This window comes from Centroberyx gerrardi, chromosome 10 (genome assembly GCF_048128805.1).
Source record: "Centroberyx gerrardi isolate f3 chromosome 10, fCenGer3.hap1.cur.20231027, whole genome shotgun sequence".
Taxonomy (NCBI): Eukaryota; Metazoa; Chordata; class Actinopteri; order Beryciformes; family Berycidae; genus Centroberyx; species Centroberyx gerrardi.
Genome location: NC_136006.1, coordinates 14,993,216 through 15,011,707, shown reverse-complemented (window position 1 = coordinate 15,011,707; position 18,492 = coordinate 14,993,216). Strand labels below are relative to the sequence as shown.

Below are 18,492 nucleotides of genomic sequence, written 5' to 3'. Positions count from 1 at the left end.
TCCCCTAAAATATTCATCACATTAAAAGATAACATTTTCAATATTCATCAAGTTTCCATAAATAATTTAAAAGTCAGTACATTGATATCATGTTAATTAGTATCAGGTAGATAAGAAAAATAGCTTGTCTTGACTAGAGGAGCACAATTCTGTTTAATTAATTTTACACACACTCAAAGCAGACTAGACTGTATTGTGCCCCTCTGCAGGATCCCTTGCATCCTTGTAAAGTTTGTTTATATACTCCTCTCCAAACTCACTACAAATAAACATTTGGTGCCTGGTTTTGAAAAAAAAAAATAAAAGAAGTCACAGTGGTGCTTAAGCCTGGCACCTCTTAGCACTGCTTTCCATCAGGGTTAAAACCCCGGAGTGTTCATACTCTTGATATGCAAAAAGAAGACATGTACATGGCAAGAAGTTGAAGTCAATTTTCCAGAGAACTAAAATGCAAATAAATGCTCATTCTTTTCATTTGAAATTAAAAGACGATAAAGCACAGGACCCAGTCTAGTTCACAAATTTTATTGCAGAAACAAGAGTTACATTTATTTGAGTTGTCAATAAAAATATGTTTAATCCATCACTCTCTCTCTCTCTCTCTCTCTCTCACACACACACACACACACGCCTCCAAAATCTAAGATCTTAGGGCAGCACGCGCTTTGTCCAAGATGTCCTTTCTCATTCTTGGATAATTTGGATGAGCATCCAAAACCTATGAACAGAAGCAAAGACGATATACAGAATAAAAAAAACAAAAGATCAAAGCACTCGAATAAACTCACAACATCAAAACTTCTCTCACCTTATGACACACATCTATGGCATCAACATGCCTCTTCGCTTTTAAGTAGTTGAAAGCAAGCTTGTATCCTGAAATAAATACAAACATTATGTCTTGTAAATGTATCATTAATCATCTAAATTATGTTTGGCCTTCTAAATGGAACTGGACATATGATTTTGGCCGACGTACCAATGGTTGGGTTCGTCTGATTTCCATATTTCCAAGCCAGTTCATAGTTGAGTGCAGCATCACGGAACGCCTGCTCTTTTTCCATTATGTAGCCCAAATATTCATAAGCTTTACAGCATGACTGGGGGAAAAGTGCAATTATCATCACAAAGTGCCAAAACACTTTACATAAACGAGGGTCACTGCATCATAAACACCTATGAACTGCTACCATAGGGGAAAAAGAATATATGCATGAATTGTATTAGCAGATATTAGAGCAGAGTGACATTATTATCAGTGCTGACCTTGTTATGGCGGAGGCATCTCTTTAACAGGTCCCCGGCCATGTCATACTTTCCCGAATGGATGTAGATATCTGCCAGGAGCAGCCAGCTCTTCTCAAACTCGTCAGCGTCAACGATGCTCCAGTTCATCTTAGCTATGCGTTTGAGCTGGTTCCTGGCTCGAGGAGTCTGTTTCAGGATCATGTAAGCCGTCGCCATGGCCAGTAGTGCCGGCACGTGGTCTTTCTGAATTCAACCAAAGAACTCTAGTTAGTCGCTGTCTTACAGGACGTGCCTGGCATCACCTCCACCCACTAACCAGCCCTTACCCATACGCCTTTACCCCATACCACCTTTATTGCAGTATATTAAGTTAAATAGGGATCTGCACTGTTTCTCTGACGAACAAAATTCAATAAACTGAACTACAATAATGAAAACGATGTTAAATTCTGACAAAGTTTAGCATGATAAAATGTACTGTACAGTTTTTAATCTCTTAAACCAAATGGGATGAGTAAAGCTAAGAGAGAGCCTGAAATAATGCATATATCCTGGTGAGGGTATATTTGCACTGGAGTGTGTGATGTAACGCACACCATCTGGAGTTTGCTTACCTCATTGTTTGCAATCTCTGTGAAAACATTGAGGGCTTTCTCCACGTTGGCCTTCTGTTTAGTAGCCAGGAAGCAGTAGTTCTCCAATATGCGGAGCTGCAAGTGTCCACCGGGTGTCTGGGGCTTTAACTCCTTCAGCAGCTTCTCGGCTGTTCGCACGGCAAGCTGCTCCGACTCCTGCTTCTCCGTGGAGTTCCTGGGGAGAGACGAAGATGAAGCACATTAGAGGCGAGTCTGTGAACTCTATGTTTTAGAATACAAGAATATCTATAGGGTCTAATTATAAACTGTAATGCTTCAGTCAGTGTGCTGCGTGTGCATGTGCTGTGTATGACATACCGTGTATTATGTCAACTCACCCGATGTCACCATCTAGATTCTCAAATACTTCTCCTCCCATGGTGTCATTGTCAGGGTTTAGGCAGATTTCAATCATGTTGTAAACAGCATTCTGACCCCAATCATTGTCTTTCCGCGCCTTGTTAAAGTGTCGCAGGCCATCGTTAGGTTCTCCTGTGTACCTGAACAGCAAGCACAACTTAAAATCAGATAATGCTAAACAGATGACACTGTAATCCTGAGGAATCAGTCTACTTTAAATGAATGACTTTACCACAGACAAAGTCCTTTGCAGTAGTTATATCCAGGGTCAAACTTAGCCCTGGAAGAATGTTTGTCTGCCATATCAAGAAATCTGGGAACTTCTTCCAGCTTCCCAGCTCTCCTCAACAAGTCAATAAGACGTGACAGTGTTGGGTAGTTGTCTGAAAACAACAGATGTGAAAGTTATTGCACTTTCTGTTTAGAGAAGATCAAATCAGCAGTTCACATTTACATTCACCCCAAGTTTCCTTTGTAAACTAAGAAACCTCCACTATTTTGGGAGGGAAGGTAATGTATTCAAGTCTAAGACAAACAGGGCGCTGTCACACCTGGTTTCCGCTCCAGAAGTTGTTGAAAGTGGAAAACGGCCTGTTCATAGTCTTGCTTCCTGAACATCAGGTCAGCCATCATCTAAGGACAAACATAAGTGAGAAATTACAGAGTTCCAAAAAGATTATGCTCAAGACTGAGATGGCATCGAGGGAGAACAAACCAGTGTCGCATCTTCATTAAACTGGTCATTCTTCAAAATGATGCTGCATTGCTCCTGGCAGGCGTCCACCTCATCTAGGGTAAGGTACAGCCGTGCCAACTCCAACATCACCTAGGAACAGGGGGCGCATTCATTTGAATGAACTTAATGTTACAACATCCTTTATGGAATAATGGAAGGTGGATTTAGTTTTCTGCTTGAATTCTATTTGTCTCATGTATAGTGTTGTGCCTTGACATTTAACGGTACTTTTCTTTCTTTTCTTTCACCTAAATCAAACCATCAACAAGTAAGCCCAACACATTTTTACAAACACAGGGATGAGACTCTAAAAGATGCCAGGGCTTGTCAACTACAGCTGCAGTGAGTACACAGGACGTTTTTGATTCAGCTGCACTGACCTTACGATCACTCTCACAATACACAAGAGCTTCTTTGTAGAATTTGACTGCTCTCTCATAGCCCCTCTGACTTGTGTAGTGTTTAGCGATCTCAGCGCAGATCTCAGCAGCAAGCTGCTTCTGCATGGGGACGGCGTCAGGCTGCTCCAACTGCACCCGCTTCAGCACCTTGGCCTGCACATCCCGGGCCTACACACAGCAGAGACACAACCTCATTATGTAATCCATGCAAAATTGTGATCCAAAATGCGAACGGATGATATAAGAGTCTCAGAGAAACAGAGAAACTGGAACCACTTACTCTTTGTAGGGAAAGTAAAGCGTCTTCGTTTTTGTCAACCTTATTTTGGACCTTTGCTAACAGGACCAGATAACGACAGTCATCTGTGAGTGCTGGCAGTTCATTCACTGGGAAGATCAAAAGGAAAAAGCACAACAAAACAATAAATTCATCATATCAAAACCAACCAGCAATGTGTTTTTCATTTTTCTAAAAATACCTAAACAGTAACAAGAGATGTTTTGATTTTGGGTTCACAGTAGTCTGGCATGAACATAAACAGCATTTCCAATCATCTTTGCATCAAGATGTTTACATTTTTGCACCACATATTTGCATCATCATGTCTGTGCAAAAACCATTATTGTGACTTGGCTACTGGACTCTGTTATTCTGTTACTTTATTGCCAAGTTTGAAGTCAGGGAACCTAGTCTAGTCTAGACTGTGAAGACTCAACAGCTCCACTGTACCTGGGTCATGGGCCAGAGCATCATGCAGGACTCTCTCACACCGCTCATACTGCTTCATCTTCATCAGCAGCTCGGCCAGGTCATAGCGGAGGAAGTTCTGCTGCTCGGTCTTCAGTGCAGCTTCATAGTAATTTATTGCCTGTGTAACAACAGCTCTGTCAAAACTGGTTTGTCCCCTTACGTGAATTTTCTGTTTATCTTTGGCTGAGTGTTCATTACAAACCTTGACATAGTTATGAGTCTTGACGAGGGCTTTCCCAATCTTGCTGGCTAAAGCGCCTTCTTTGGGGTTTTTCTTCAGAGCCTGTTCGTAGACCTCAATGGCTTTCTCTGGCTGAGGATAAACACATCTTACGGTGAGTGATGTGGCTCTGCATTTGTGTGTATGGACATGATAACACAGTCTGTTGTTGATGTGACATTTTTCTAAACATTATTTGGAGAATCTAATACATTTCAATATTTACGTCATGTTGTGAACACACGGCAAACACCTTAAAAGCCATGCCAAGTTAGCCAACATCTAAACAAAACCTGTTGTTTTGGGATAAATAAACAGTAACTTGCATCTCATCTACTTACTTCTTGAATGTTCATGTAAGCATCGCCTAGCAAGAGATATGTGTGAGGGCTGGGCAGCTTCTCCACCATTTCTCTGGGGAAAAGACAGAGATAGCACATTAGAGCTCAGTTATGGTGTAGCACTTCATTATACACGTGTCTCTGTTCTGAGGTTCATTCATGCTTAATTACTTCTTAGTAGTGTCTCAGTGTGGGAATGCCTGGCAACGCAAGTATAGCACCAGAGAACAGGAGAGGACTATTGGCACACTTCTGGAGCACTGGAGGCAGCTTTGCACATTATAGCTTTGCTGCATGAGTGATTTTCACTTGATTCACTTTGAGCTTGTGGCCTTCTAAATCCTACTACGGACTCAACTGGATGAAATGTGACACTATGACTGGGTGGCCAGGAGTCATGGTTATCTGGAGCACTAGAAAAGATAAGTGGTATTTGACTGTACCACGCTCAGCCGTTACTGCTCAAGCCAGACACTTGCTACGCATCGGGGTCAGATAGAGTGTGATATGTGCTCACGTGTTCAGCTACTAACACAAAGCAATATTGTCTCTTTCAGATTTAGATGTGCTTTTATTTGTTTGTTTGGATCCAGATGTGCTGCTCACCTGTAACAGCTAGCGTACAGACGTTTCTCTTTCCTGTGGTTGAGATATATGTCTGCCATTTTCCCCTTGGCTTGGATGTAGTAGGGCTGCTCAGGGGTAATGTTTCTGAGCATGCTCAGTGCCAGCTCTGTGTCGCCACGCAGCAGGGCCAGGTCAGCATTGGCAATGGTGACACGCAGCTCCTCGGGGGTTCCTGAGAACTCGTTGATGGCATCCTGCATCACCTTGGCTGCTTCATGCTGAAATATTAAATCCATGCATAAACTTGAAATGAAAACCTTTAACAACACTCATTGTAAACTAAAAAACAATAGTACATACACTACCTGACACACCTGACTGAATGTACTATGTTTTTCATTATCTTCAAGCCATTTTGATCTAAACGCTTCTGCTTAAATGCTCGAAATGTGTTTCTTAGACAAATATAAATAATGAAGTTGACGCCTATGTATGAATTTCTTTCTGAAGCCTTTGCCTTTCCATCAAGGTAAAGGATGCCTACTTTAAAGAATCTAAAATATAAGATAATTTTGATTTGTTTAACACTTTTTTGGTCACTGTGCATAATTCCATTTGTTATTTCATAGTTTTGATGTCTTAGCTATTATTCTAAAATGTGAAAAAATAGTAAAAAATAAAGAAAAATGCTGTGTCCAAACTTTTGACTGCTAGTGTATAAAGCATGCCTTTTTTTCACTGTACAATATCTTGTGTGTTTTAAATTACACAGGATATAAGTATGTACCAGCCCTCTTACTTTAAAACTCACTGTTTTACCTGTTCTCCATTGAGCCAGAGGGCCTCGGCTAACTCCAAGAAGACAGACACACAGTCAGCAGGACTCAGCTCAATCTTCTTGTTCTTGGACTTGGATGAGGATCCGGCCCTGTGGACCCCAGGGAGACTCATGGCCATCTGCAAGGTCTGGATGGCCCCCGTCAGCTCACCCATTTTCTTCTGGGCTTGAGCCTTGATCAGGTGGTACATGGGGTGTTCTCGAACCTGGAACGGACAACACGTCAGTCCAATCAATACAAAGAGGATTCCTGAGAAAGACAGTTACCCAATATCAATATTGTCCAGGTCTTTTACATAATTCTGTTGCTGAGTTCCTGATTCCAGCCAGTAATAACACTCACCATTAAAGTTGCAGATTTGTATCCACTGCCTTGGTTAAAATAAGAGCCTGAATGCACATAGGCGGATAAGAGACTGCTGACACTATTGTTTTGATTTTGATTTTACCTCAAAGTTATGGCTGAGGCAGAGTTCAAGAGACTGGGAACACAGTTTAAAGTTCCCCTGCAGCAGGTGGATCTGCGCCATTAGCAGATGAGCGTCTGCATGAGACGGACACTGGTCCAGGCAATGATGTAGACTGCTCTGCGCAGCTTCAACATCACCTGAATAAAGACAGCAGCAACACAGTTAAAAATAGCATCTATAGAAAAAAGCCAATACACATTTTCTAACATTTTAATGCAATCCTCACCAGACTGGAATCTGACTTTGGCTGACAGAAAGACTCCCTGGAGGAGACCTGGCACAATCTTGACCACAGTATCCAGCACAGAGGCACAGTGCTGGAGCTGAGGAGCAGGAGGCTGGCCCGGGGCTGGAGGCTGGAGCACAGACAGGAACACTGGTTACCTACTGCAGAGGGTCTCAAACCTTTTCACGGTGAGTCTCACTACATGAGATGTAATTATGCATAAACCCCCCGTCTCCAAATGTGTAAAATGAAAAACACAATCCTAAGGGACTATAGGTGTATGAGTCTGGACTGATTTCTTGCTAGAAATGTGGAGAGATCAATACATTGCTGACATTAACTAATTCAAATAATTTTTCCTCAGCGAACAATCAAAAAATGAAATTGTTCAGCACCATATTGGAATTGTTCAGTACTACATAAGTGCAATATTTTTAGCACTGAGAACTGCAGCAAAGACTTATGATGGAAACAAAACTTTGACAGGATTTAAACCTACTATGTTGTCCCACAAATATTTAGACAATTGGAGTGAAGGTCCCACATCAGTTTTTCCCAGAAGCTTTCTTGCAGCGCCTCAATGTAGAAATTATGGACGGAACGGCAACATTAGATTTCATTTGTATGCAATGTGCATTCACCTTTTAAAGATACAGTATATCTAAATGTATTTAAGACATTATAAGGCCTGGAATTTAAATAGACATTTTAAGACTTTTTAAGGACACCCTGTCGTCCCTGAGTCTCCTAGTCGTACCTTAGCAGGACACAGTGCTAGGTACTCTTTGACGATCTCCAGCAGAAAGTCAGGGTTGAGCTTCTCAAAGTACTCCACTCCCAGAGGTAAACCCTGCAGCGTGTTAAAGTGTGTGTCCACTGCATCGTTCAGCAGGTTGGTCACGTCTTCCTGGGGCCGACGCTTCTTCACCGCCAGCACAGCACGCAGGTATAGTAGCTCCTATTAGGGTAAAAGGGAAAGATTTATAAAAAAAAATAAAAAAAATAAAAATTGAGTAAAAGGCAGAGATAATGAAAAAAGGGAGATGAAATAAAAGAGGTAGAGGAAGGTATTCCCCTCAGAGAGATGGATTTAAGACACCAACACAAAATGAAAAGTCTCCCAGGAAGAATAACTGAAGTCCTAATACTGAAGACCTACAGGACCAGCTGTTGCTCATCCTGCCGGATGCTCCTGCTTAGCGCTTAACAAACAGTTTTTCAAAGCAAAGTAAACGATTCTGAACCATGGTAACCCATGAGTCATAAGCCTCTAGCTCTAGGAAACTCCTAATAGAGTAAAGGACATGTCGTGATTTGGTGCCGTTTGATGAAGTCTTCAAAATGCATTCAAAAGCAGCATTTAAATATAGACCTCACCCCTGATTTTCCAATAGATTGCTGGATCTCTGTGAGGAATTCCAACTGTTGCTCCGCATCTTCTATGTGGCCCTCTATCAGCTGGCAGCGAATAATACCTGTGTGAGAGCGGAATTTTGTAAAACGTGAAATCTTCAGAAATTAGAAAACGTTACAATGCAGAATGTTGTGTAGACAGTGGATTAATCACTGTGACATGTCCAGGTACCTGTCAAAGCAGAAACACTAGTCTCATCCAAAGTCATAGCAGTCTTGTACCACTTCATGGCCTCCTTGATTCTGCCCTGAAGCACCATCTGGTAGCCGAGCTCTGTGGCCAGATCTGAGTCCCCTGATGCCAGAGAGAAGGCTCTCTCCACCATCCTGTGGGTCTGCTCAATCACCTTCTCATTTCGTCCACACTGTTAAGGAAACAAATGGAGACATGACAGAAGGCCAAATGCTGACATCTCATAGAAGTTGAGGACCTGTTCTAAAGTGAAGTAGCTTGAAATTGTAGCATCGATAATGTGGAAAGTGAAGAGTGAGAGGCGTCTTACAACACGGGTGAAGGCTAGAGACATCCTGTACAAAAGCTCGGGGTTGTGAGGCTCTAGAAGGTCCACGCTGCTGATGAGGTTTGAAAGCTGCTTCACCGACTGGCGAGGGGGATATAAAAACAATTTCCCATTAATTGATTGCCACTACTAGATCATAAATTACCGGTACTTAGAAATGTATTCTGATTCCTTCAAGGTTCAAGGTGTGAGGATGTGATGATGGATGAACTTTACCTCAGTAATATCGCCATCTCTACATAACGAGTGTAGAGCTAGCATCCTCAGAGCCTCCAGGTTATTTTTATCCCTCTGTAAAAGCCTGAAATATGACACAAAGTCCAGTAAGTGAACACCGTCTCCTACAATACGTCTAAATAAGGTTAGATTTCTTTGATTGGTGGTAATAGAATATCTGATACTGCTGAGGTACTGTATTGAGTGCACAGACAAATGAGATTAAAACTAAGAAGGGAATTACGCGCACTGGGTATCCATTTATGAATGGTCCTGGCCAGCAAAGGATGTATACTGTGCACTACTTGCACCCCCCCCCCACAATTCACAACACTAATGCTCAGCAGGACAACCACAGTGGCTCGGGACTTGGCTCAACGCCTTTAGGATTTGGCTCCACCTGAGTGATCACTCTTCCTCCTGTTCATAGAACCTGAAGCAGTGAATCCTGGGAAATGTGTGTGACTCTAGCGCTTCAGCTCAAAGGCCTTTTTATGCTGCCTGGCACTGGCCGAGGTCCAGAGGGGCGAGCAAGCAGGAACAATGGCTTAGTCAGTATGCACTGGTTTGAGGCATCACGCTAGTTTTTCATTTGCACTTGAATGCTGAGCCATTTGCAAAGGCTGACTGTGTCTTTCCTTACATCGCTGCCGCTGATTACAAATGCTTTTATGGTTTCTGATCTCACCAAAGAGAGAAATCACACCTCCTTTTTAGGATGTATGATTTTATGAGACTAGGGAAGAGTGTGCAGGTGAGCTTGGAGTGAATAGGATGTGACAGTGCGTGACAGAACCCCTAACCTTTGTGTGTATATAATTCAATAGTAACCTCCAAACCACCTAGTCAGTTACCTCTGTGCTGCATCTATGGTTTGCTCCCAGTCTTGCAGGCTGAGTAACAGCTTCATCTTCTTGATCAGCGCAGGCAAGAATCCAGGGAAACTAACAATGACTTGGTTAACCATCTCCAACGCTCCAGAGTAATTCTGACGATATTCACAGTATTGTGCCTGGGACAGACAAAACGTCACTTAGGGTGTATCATGTACCGTGCCAGTGGTCAGCATTAATGAAAGCCTGTTACTGTTCAACTGAATGAAACAGGAGTAAAGGTAATTATTTATCAGAAAGCAACAATTGCAAAGAGATTGTTGTAAAGTTATAGAGGAGTAAAGCAAATAATATATCCTGTCTGAGAGAACAGTAAGACACAATAGCTGTAGTAAACTGTAAAAATACAGCAATCACAATGATGGCAAGGGACACTTTAAATCCAGTTCTTAGTCGATTAGCACTGAGACACAATAAGTATTGTAAGCACCATAGGAAATACAAGAAATGACAGCAATACTATTTGTTATAGGTCTGTTTCCCATCTTACCTTTCCCATCAGGGCAAAAACATCTGCTCTCTCTCTCAGTCCCTCGTCAAAGTATTTTCCAGCCTTTTTGGCATATGCGTCTTTACTTGATGTCAGATCTATCCAGGCTTTTAGGATTATCCCCTGAACAATAGACATCAATCCAAATTTTACAAAAGTGCAAATAAATGAGAAGCCAGACTGGGGGCATGACACAAATGGACAACTCATCATTCCACTCACATTATGTAAAGTGGAAGGTCCCATATGCATATGGAAACACAATATTGATTCATTTTCTCAAACAGACATGACAAAAATCCAAATCTCACCTCTCTAGAGCCGTTGGAGAGTTTGATCATTCTCTCTATGTATTCCCTTGCTTTATCGTTTCGACCCAGTAGCCAAAGAAACATCCCAGCATAGTAAAGACTCTTGGGAGATGCACTTTTACGATCCTCTTTTACCTTAGCGTCAAGCTCTTGAGTGACTTCTCGGTCTGTCAACACAGAGACACTTATTAGAGCATCGCTGGTCAGCGTGTACAGTCTTTACAAAGGCCTGGACAAAAGGCAACGACAGTGACATAAATAAAAGATTCTTGTTGGTTTACCTGGGTTTGCCTTTTTTTTCTCAGCATAGACAAGGGCCATCAACGTGCAGAGGGACACATCTCTGCTGTCTCTTATCATCTCCAACTCTGCTATGGCTCCTTGAATTTGATCTGTGGTCAAACAATGACAGATGTGCATAGATGCCACGTGACAAAGAAACACTTGTCTATCCAGAAAAAGACATTGTTTCTTTATGTGATCAGGAGTAAAGGTAATTATTTAATGGCCAATGTGCTTACCTTGCATTAGAGTCCCATACGCATGGAAAAAACTGTAGATTGGATTATTGCTGAATTTCCTTAGAGCACCAGCTGCAGCGTTTACCACATGGTTGTAATATTTTTCATAGCAATAGTAATTGATCAGACCCTAGGGGGAGGAAACATAAACACGGAACTGTTTGCAGGAGTTTAAGACTAGTATGGTTGGTATTGGCAACGACTTAATAGTTCCATGTACTACACTGTAGTAGCAAAACGCAGCAGTTTGTACGACGTACAAGGGTTCGGTACAGTAAACTAAAATATTTCATGTTCCCACAGCACCAGATAGCCTTACAGCAACTGTACGGTTACAATCCCAGGCCTTACGAGCAACTCTCTCTCACTCAGCCTTCTCTGTATCATTTTGCCTGAAAACTGATCTCGCTGAATTGTAACACTAGTTCACTGATTCTACAGGTCGCTTTCGTTTGATTCCTTTATTTACGTTGTATCATTAAAACATGTCAGCTTACCAACGTCGTCTCCTCGTCCTCCATCTCGGCTAAAACCGTTTGTGTCTTTTCAGCACTACTGACGCAAAAAAAGATTTGTTTCTTCCCTTTTTACACTGGATTGGGTTGTATCCTCTGTATTCGATACAATATTATTGCTCTGGTAAAAAATAACTCGAGCTTTTTCGTTGCGTTTTCGCCATCTTGCACCAACTACTTGGCGTTGCCCGGTAACTTAGTAACAACCTCAGCCGCCATCTTTACAGCTTCAGCTAGTAGTTTCTCCTTTTCATCGCCAGGTGGCGCAGTCATTCTTTCACAGAAAAAAAAAAAAATCAGTCTTACTGTAACTCAGCGGATACTACAAAATAGAGTAGGCGATATGCACAAAACAGCAAACAAAATAATAATAAAACAAATAAAAAAACAGCAACAGAGACAACACTAAAGACATAATATGTTGATATGTGCATGCTTGTTGTGATTTTTATACCCTGTTCTGAAACTGTCACAATTGGGCTTATAAGACAGTCTTTAACTAGGCAATTCAGCTTTATGCAAAGCACACACACACACACACACACACACACACACACACCACACCACACCACACCCCACACACACACACACACACACAGGCTACTTTGATTAAATGTTTTGTTTTATCTTTGAGAGTCTTGGGTTACACAGCATTTACTGAAGCTGAGGAGGCGCATTAATCCTGGGCAGATAGTCTCCCAATAAGAGCAAGGACAATACCAGTTACTAACACTGTCCAAGCCCCAAGGCACATTGACATGTCGTGGCTGTTGAAGTGTGTTCCCTCCTTGTGGAAAACCACAACATTGGGTGAAGAGGGAGAGATCCAATTTACTAATTATACACATACAGGCCTATTCTACAACTCACTGATTTTCAAATCTATTAACAATTAAACTGTGTTTTTACGTAATAGAATTCTTCCATGCACCATAATAATGTATGATAGCACGTTTTGATGTCTACGGCATTTGAAGCAGCATGCAGACAAAATCACTGCATGTAAAAGTAAGGTTAACCTACTTTGAATGTATGGAAATAAATGGAGCCATCTCCCTGGGTTGGATTAATGTGATCACTAGAGCTGGGCTGGCCATCTGCCTGCCAGACACACACTTCACCATCAGTTGAATGCAGGACAGAAATTTAGAGATAATGTCAATTTTACAAATTTTATAAAATTTATATTTGTCACAGATCAGCATGATCTTTGTCTATAAGATAAAGCACAAGGTTTTGTTCATGTCATTCAAACCATGAAACATACTCTCACTTATAGGCTACTTACTATAGTTTTATTCATCATGTGCAACGGAAACATATTTCCAGCCAGTGATAATTGGGGGACGAATGTTATGCAACACAATGCATTGATTGTGAAATACTAACTGTTGATGTCTAGAGTGCAGAGCAGGGCTGAGTCCATGGCAGGAGCAGCCAATGTCCAGCATGGGCACAGGACAACTGTCCCAAGGGAGACCTTTCCATGCCTTGTCAGATACTGTTTAGCACTAGCTTTGGCACATAATCATTACTCACTGCAGCACACATCAGTGGAAGAGTAAATCAGGTTGGTATTGAGCTCTGAGCATGTGCAGCAGTGGTAAACGACCGTGTGCTGTACCACACAGTTTAGCACACAACATTTAACCCGTATGGTTGGTGCTTGTTTCACCAGAATAAATAACAACACAATACTTTTCCATTAACCAAAATGAAAATATTAATCTATACCCTTAACCTGGAATTTGTCTTTTTTAAAATTACAATGAAATAAACTCTATTTTTGAATAATACTCATACAGAGTAGTTACATGGTAGATAATAGAGGTGTTGTACTTAGCAAAGAGAAATAAATACTGCATGTGTTGTTGCACTTACAAAGAATGCATCTGAAAACCTATTAGAGCAGAGACTGTGGAATATGTATCCCCTGGGATATAGGCTACTGCTATAGCATTCTAATGGCTATATCCATTGTGGTTTGTACAGGCCCTTATTGATCAAAGAGCCATACTCAATAATAAAAGCAGCTCACTTGCTAATGAACTCCTTTATTTCTTTTTCTATATGTGTAGCAAAAACATGCATCAGATTTGATGGCTTTGCACTTCAGTACACACATGGATGTGTTCATTTACCCTCATAAAAGGCTAATGTATTGATGGTCAGAGACTGTCATTTGTGTCCAGGGCTGACATTTTCAGGGTAATTGTGTAAACTAAACGGTCTTTGGTTGTAATATCTGATGACTAAACATAAATAAGGGAGAATTTAACTCCATAGCATCAGATGCAATCTCCTATTCTGGGTATGCCTGCTAACCTGGCCAAGGTATTGTCTATAAGCTGCAGTATTTGTGTTTGTCTATGTTTTGTGTGTGTTTGTGTGTGTATGTGTGTGTGTGTGTGTGTGTGTGTGTGTGTGTGTGTGTGTGTGAGAGAGAGAGAGAGAGAGAGAGAGAGAGAGAGATAGATAGAGAGAGAGTGAGTGAGTGAGACTGGGTGAGTGATTGACTGAGTGGTCGAGAAAGAGTGTGTGTATGTTTCATGTGTGTGTGTGTGTGTGTGTGTGTGTGTTAGCACAGTGAAGGTGGAGGGGAACTCACCAATATCTGTCTAATGGGATTTTCTTCCCATCTATCTACAGCAAATAAAATTACAGAGCTGTTATGGATAGCTTTCTCAGATTTCTCTCTGCTTTATTTTTCACTTTACTTTTCCATGCACGCCAGTGGCAGGAGCCCAGGCTCTGGCTGCCACCAAAATACACATGTTTTCACATACTGTAACATGTTCACATATTATTGCCTGGCTAGGTAGACATGAGGGAGGGGAAGGCAGAGCAACATCCCACCCTCCTCCCTGTTAAGGCAACGTGGAACCAGCTGATCAGTCAAACGCAGGAGCTTGATGTCATGTTGCTGGGCAACAGGCGAGGAGAATCTGCAGAATCACTCTTGATTTAATGGTCCTTCAAAATAAACGTTCTGTAACCCCACCTGTTGCCATCAGTGGGGCTGCGTGCTGGTTTTAGTCTTGGGCCACAATTCGTAGCGAATTTGCCCTCATTACAGTAGGCCTCATCTTTTTTTACATTATAAGCAAAGAAAAATTGTACAAAATAGGAATCTTTTGACATTTTCATTTAAATATCTAATAATATATATACGTATGTCTATTTAGTTTCATTGTAAGGTTCTGACTTTTGAGGGCATACTGGAAAACATTTATTCAGACAGCTCAATCTTTGTTGTACTGACAATGCTTGTCAGGAAAACAACATGTGAACCATAAAGCACTGTGAGTGGGTGTGGTGCAGACTGATAATCACATCATCATTGTGAAACGGAATGGCAGAAATAATCAGCACTTTGCCATCAGCCTCTTGTTTACTGCCCTCAAGATTCAGCAGCCACACTAGGTAAAAGCGATGTTGGACTGTGTTGAATGTTTGGACTATGATTAATAATTAATAAAATGTTCCACCCACTTAAGATGCTAATAGCTTCCGGCAGGAGCCACAAAGCGCCACTCAGAAACCAGATTATAGCCTCTTGACAAACAGATGTTTGCTGATACATACAGTACACAAAATAAAAATGTCATAAACCAGCACAATTTTGTCATTCTAAAACATTCTTCTTGGTCAGTGTTGACCACAAAACAATGTCAAATTTATTATGAACAAAATCCTTCCATATATTGCCAATTCTCTTGTTATATACAACAATGTCACTCAGGATAATTCGCTTTAAGTCTCACAATCATAAGTGCTTTCAAAATCCCAAGAAACCCTAGAGAGAGAGATCAATGAAAGTTGAACCATTTACAATTGAGTGCTCATTAGATTTTGCACATGAAATGGACACTGAGAAATTAGACATTTCCAGGTTCTGAAATGACACTAATGCTGATTGCGGTTTGGTAGCTATCTGCATTGTAAAAGTCATAAAGCTTATAACTGGAAAAGCTAATGCTTAATGCTTCTGCAATTATCTATGTGGTTAGTACTTGAGATACATCTTTCCCAATTAAGTCCTTTCAACTGAGAATTATCATGAGTCTGATGATTGTCCATCCCTGACTTACTGACATCCATGACGTTAGTTTACCAAACAAGTGGGAATAAAGTTGAAACACGTTGTCAGCTCTTAAATATCCACCATTAGTATTGGATAAATATCCACAATGTTATTCCTAAAATAAAAAAAATACTCACTTGTAAATCCTATTATAAATAAACACATTAAGAATAGTGTATTTTAATGTAAAATAGACATTCTCTGAATATATTGTAGGTATGTTCGGATTTTAAAATTGGACTTTGCATATCAGATTCTTGCAAAACAAAACATTACACCTGAACCCAGAAATGTGGTCTTTGCTAAGCCTTTGCCAATGACATTGCCTGACATTAACTTCAACAGAGGCAAAGGTTGATTAATCAACCTTTCTTGACCAGTGTAACGCTGATGAAACAAGTGTCAGCCATGCATGTCAGGGAGAAGGAGATAGGCATTTGACAGTAACATTATGATGAGTGTACATGCCTTCAGAGACAGGCACCAGACACCTGCTTCTCACCCATCCACAATGATCAGGTTAAGATTAGCTGGATTCGTTCCTGTTGCTGCACACTGACTCGAATGTATGAAATAAATGACCTTTTCTGGTGGACAAAGTAAGATGCATGTTACAGAGTGTTAAATTGATGGTACCCGAGAAGATGCCAAGCAGTTGTACAATCTCAAAGCAAATATTTCCAGAGTCTGAGACTGATGCTGTATAGCACAGTAAAGGCAATGGGTATTCACATATCAATTCAAAAATTAAAAAATCAAAATGACTCCAAACTGCAACAGATTTCAAAGTATACAGTTTCACATGATAAAAAGACAAATGAAGGGATCTATCACTGAATGACAGCATTCAAATATGCTCTTTTTTGCCCTCCATCAGTTAAGCCTGAGAACTTTCACTACTCCCTCCAGTTTTCCAGAAATGAGACCAACCTGTTTATATATAAAAAGGCAGTGACTGGATAATTTTCTTGAGATGTATTTACATATTCTGGCAAGATAAGCAGTCAGTCAAACTGCACAGAAAAAAATGGGTCAGTGTCATTAAGATAAAACAGAACAGAAGCATTAACAGGAGGTTTGAAGAGACAGACCAAACAGGGTGGCGTGCAGATAATAGCAGGGTCATTCTGATTGAAGAAAGTGGTTGCTATGTCTGTGGCAAAAAGTATTTTACAGTTAATGTTGAGTCCTTAAGCAAAGAACGTAGGCATGAAAGCTGACAGCAGAGTCTTCATCCATTCAGTTGCAAAAAAAACAGGGACATACAGTGTCATAGATGTGAAGCAACCTACATAGTTCAGCAGTGTCGTGAATGATCAGCAGTGAATGATCCTGCTCAGTGTCTGTAGACATTGCCATGCCTCCTAACGGCCGCTAGGGGACAGATAGGCTAACCGTGAGTGAGTGAGTGAGTGAGTGAGTGAGTGAGTTACTTTACAGGTCGATGAGTTATGAGTTGTCCATAAGATTTGTAATCTTGCATAGCCACACCTCCGTGTCAAAGAAACTGAGGTCTGGAGAAATTCAAGCAGAGTTGGTTAGAAAAGGGCGGAGACGCTGTGGGCTGTCGTCATGCCTCAAACCAATAAAATTGGGCTAGGGCGAAGCATGGCGCTGGTGCTCAGCTGTGTATTGTCTTATTAGCAACTACTGAACAACCGAAGACAACAGAACATTCACCACTCTTTATTTTCGCGTCTTCCTCTGAATTTTGAACAGCATAATGCAGCGTCAATCCCTTTAGAGCGGCTACCTGTTCCACCATTACTGACATGGGAGGGCAAACCACTAAAACTACATTTCTCTCTCCATGTAATGCATCACAGGCTGTCAGCCAGGTTTGATAAATCAAACTTTTACTGTAGCCTGTTGGTTAACACACAATTACATCCCTATTTTGATGTCGAGAGCAACTTCTGACAAAACAGAAGCAAGTATTTTTAGTGTAGCTAACTAAAAAAGGAAAATGGTTTCTATCTGGACAGAAAGACACACCAGAGGTGTTGTTTCCGATATGTGTGTTTTCAAACTCGGAGCCAATCGAATGGCTTATACAAAATTTTCTGATGAGAAGTTCTCCAGACGTCTGTTTGTTTGAGATGGAGGTGTGGCTATGCAAGATTAGTTGATTATATATAATGAACCAAATTTTGGTCAGTTGGCTTCAACCCTGGGAGAATATCTTCCTCACTCACTATGATCTGTTCATTTATTTCCCTGTGGCATATTTTTGTGTGTGTGTATATGTGTATGTTCCTGTACTTCTATCTTTATGAGGACCAATTTGAGTTTTAAACCTCCAGAGTGAGGACATGTTTGCGAAGTGAGGTCATTTTGGCCGGTCTTCACTTCTTCAAGAGGCTATTTGAGGGTCAGGAGTTGGTTTTAGGGTTATGGTTAGAAATGGGATTAGGTTATGGTTAGGCTAAGGGTTAAGGTTAGGCATGTAGTGGTGTAGGTTAAGGTAAATGTAGTCAATGGAGTGTGTGTGTGTGTTTATTGGTTTCAATATAGAATTCAGACTAAAAAATTACAAGCAATAATAAAAACAAAAACAATACATAAGTGTTGCTATAATTTATACAAACAACTTTCAGCTAAGTGATGTTGAGAAGTTGAAATTACATAATTTATACACGTTTTTCATATAGGTTCAATGAAAGAAATGAATATTTTGCAGCCATCCTTGAGGTACATGTAATCTTTATTCTTTTGGCTTTTCAGTGAGATGGGTT

The 18,492-nt window shown here is 40.9% G+C and overlaps 1 protein-coding gene across 2 annotated transcripts; it reads right to left on the bottom strand.

Moving 5' to 3' along the window:
- Nucleotides 1–509: 509 nt before the first annotated feature.
- Nucleotides 510–11,898, bottom strand: ttc21b (tetratricopeptide repeat domain 21B). Of its 2 annotated transcripts, none has more exons than XM_071925290.2 (29): nt 11,656–11,898; nt 11,159–11,288; nt 10,919–11,029; nt 10,638–10,804; nt 10,327–10,449; nt 9,798–9,955; nt 8,944–9,028; nt 8,710–8,808; nt 8,379–8,571; nt 8,171–8,268; nt 7,551–7,751; nt 6,794–6,923; nt 6,547–6,704; nt 6,079–6,303; nt 5,299–5,537; nt 4,693–4,765; nt 4,334–4,444; nt 4,111–4,249; nt 3,661–3,767; nt 3,360–3,548; nt 2,959–3,069; nt 2,795–2,876; nt 2,476–2,626; nt 2,222–2,383; nt 1,863–2,058; nt 1,267–1,491; nt 980–1,100; nt 809–876; nt 510–718 (listed from the first exon to the last, which is right to left on the bottom strand). In XM_071925290.2, exons 1-29 carry the CDS (start codon nt 11,677–11,679, stop codon nt 641–643), a joined length of 3,954 nt encoding a protein of 1,317 aa, XP_071781391.2. In that variant the 5' UTR covers nt 11,680–11,898; the 3' UTR covers nt 510–640. The 2 variants fall into 2 exon arrangements, with proteins under 2 accessions (XP_071781391.2, XP_078142156.1); XM_078286030.1 differs by having other exon boundaries at nt 2,479–2,626.
- Between the last annotated feature and the right edge of the window lie 6,594 nt (nt 11,899–18,492).

Bases quoted from the DNA above. Each gene is read 5' to 3' on its own strand.
- ttc21b (XM_071925290.2), bottom strand. From the start codon at position 11,679: ATGGAGGACGAGGAGACGACGTTG. The intron at 7,752-8,170 runs GTGAGGTCTATA...TTACCCTAATAG, and splicing joins AATCTATTGGAAAATCAGGG to GAGCTACTATACCTGCGTGC. The intron at 2,059-2,221 runs GTGAGTTGACAT...GTCTCTCCCCAG, and splicing joins AATCTAGATGGTGACATCGG to GAACTCCACGGAGAAGCAGG.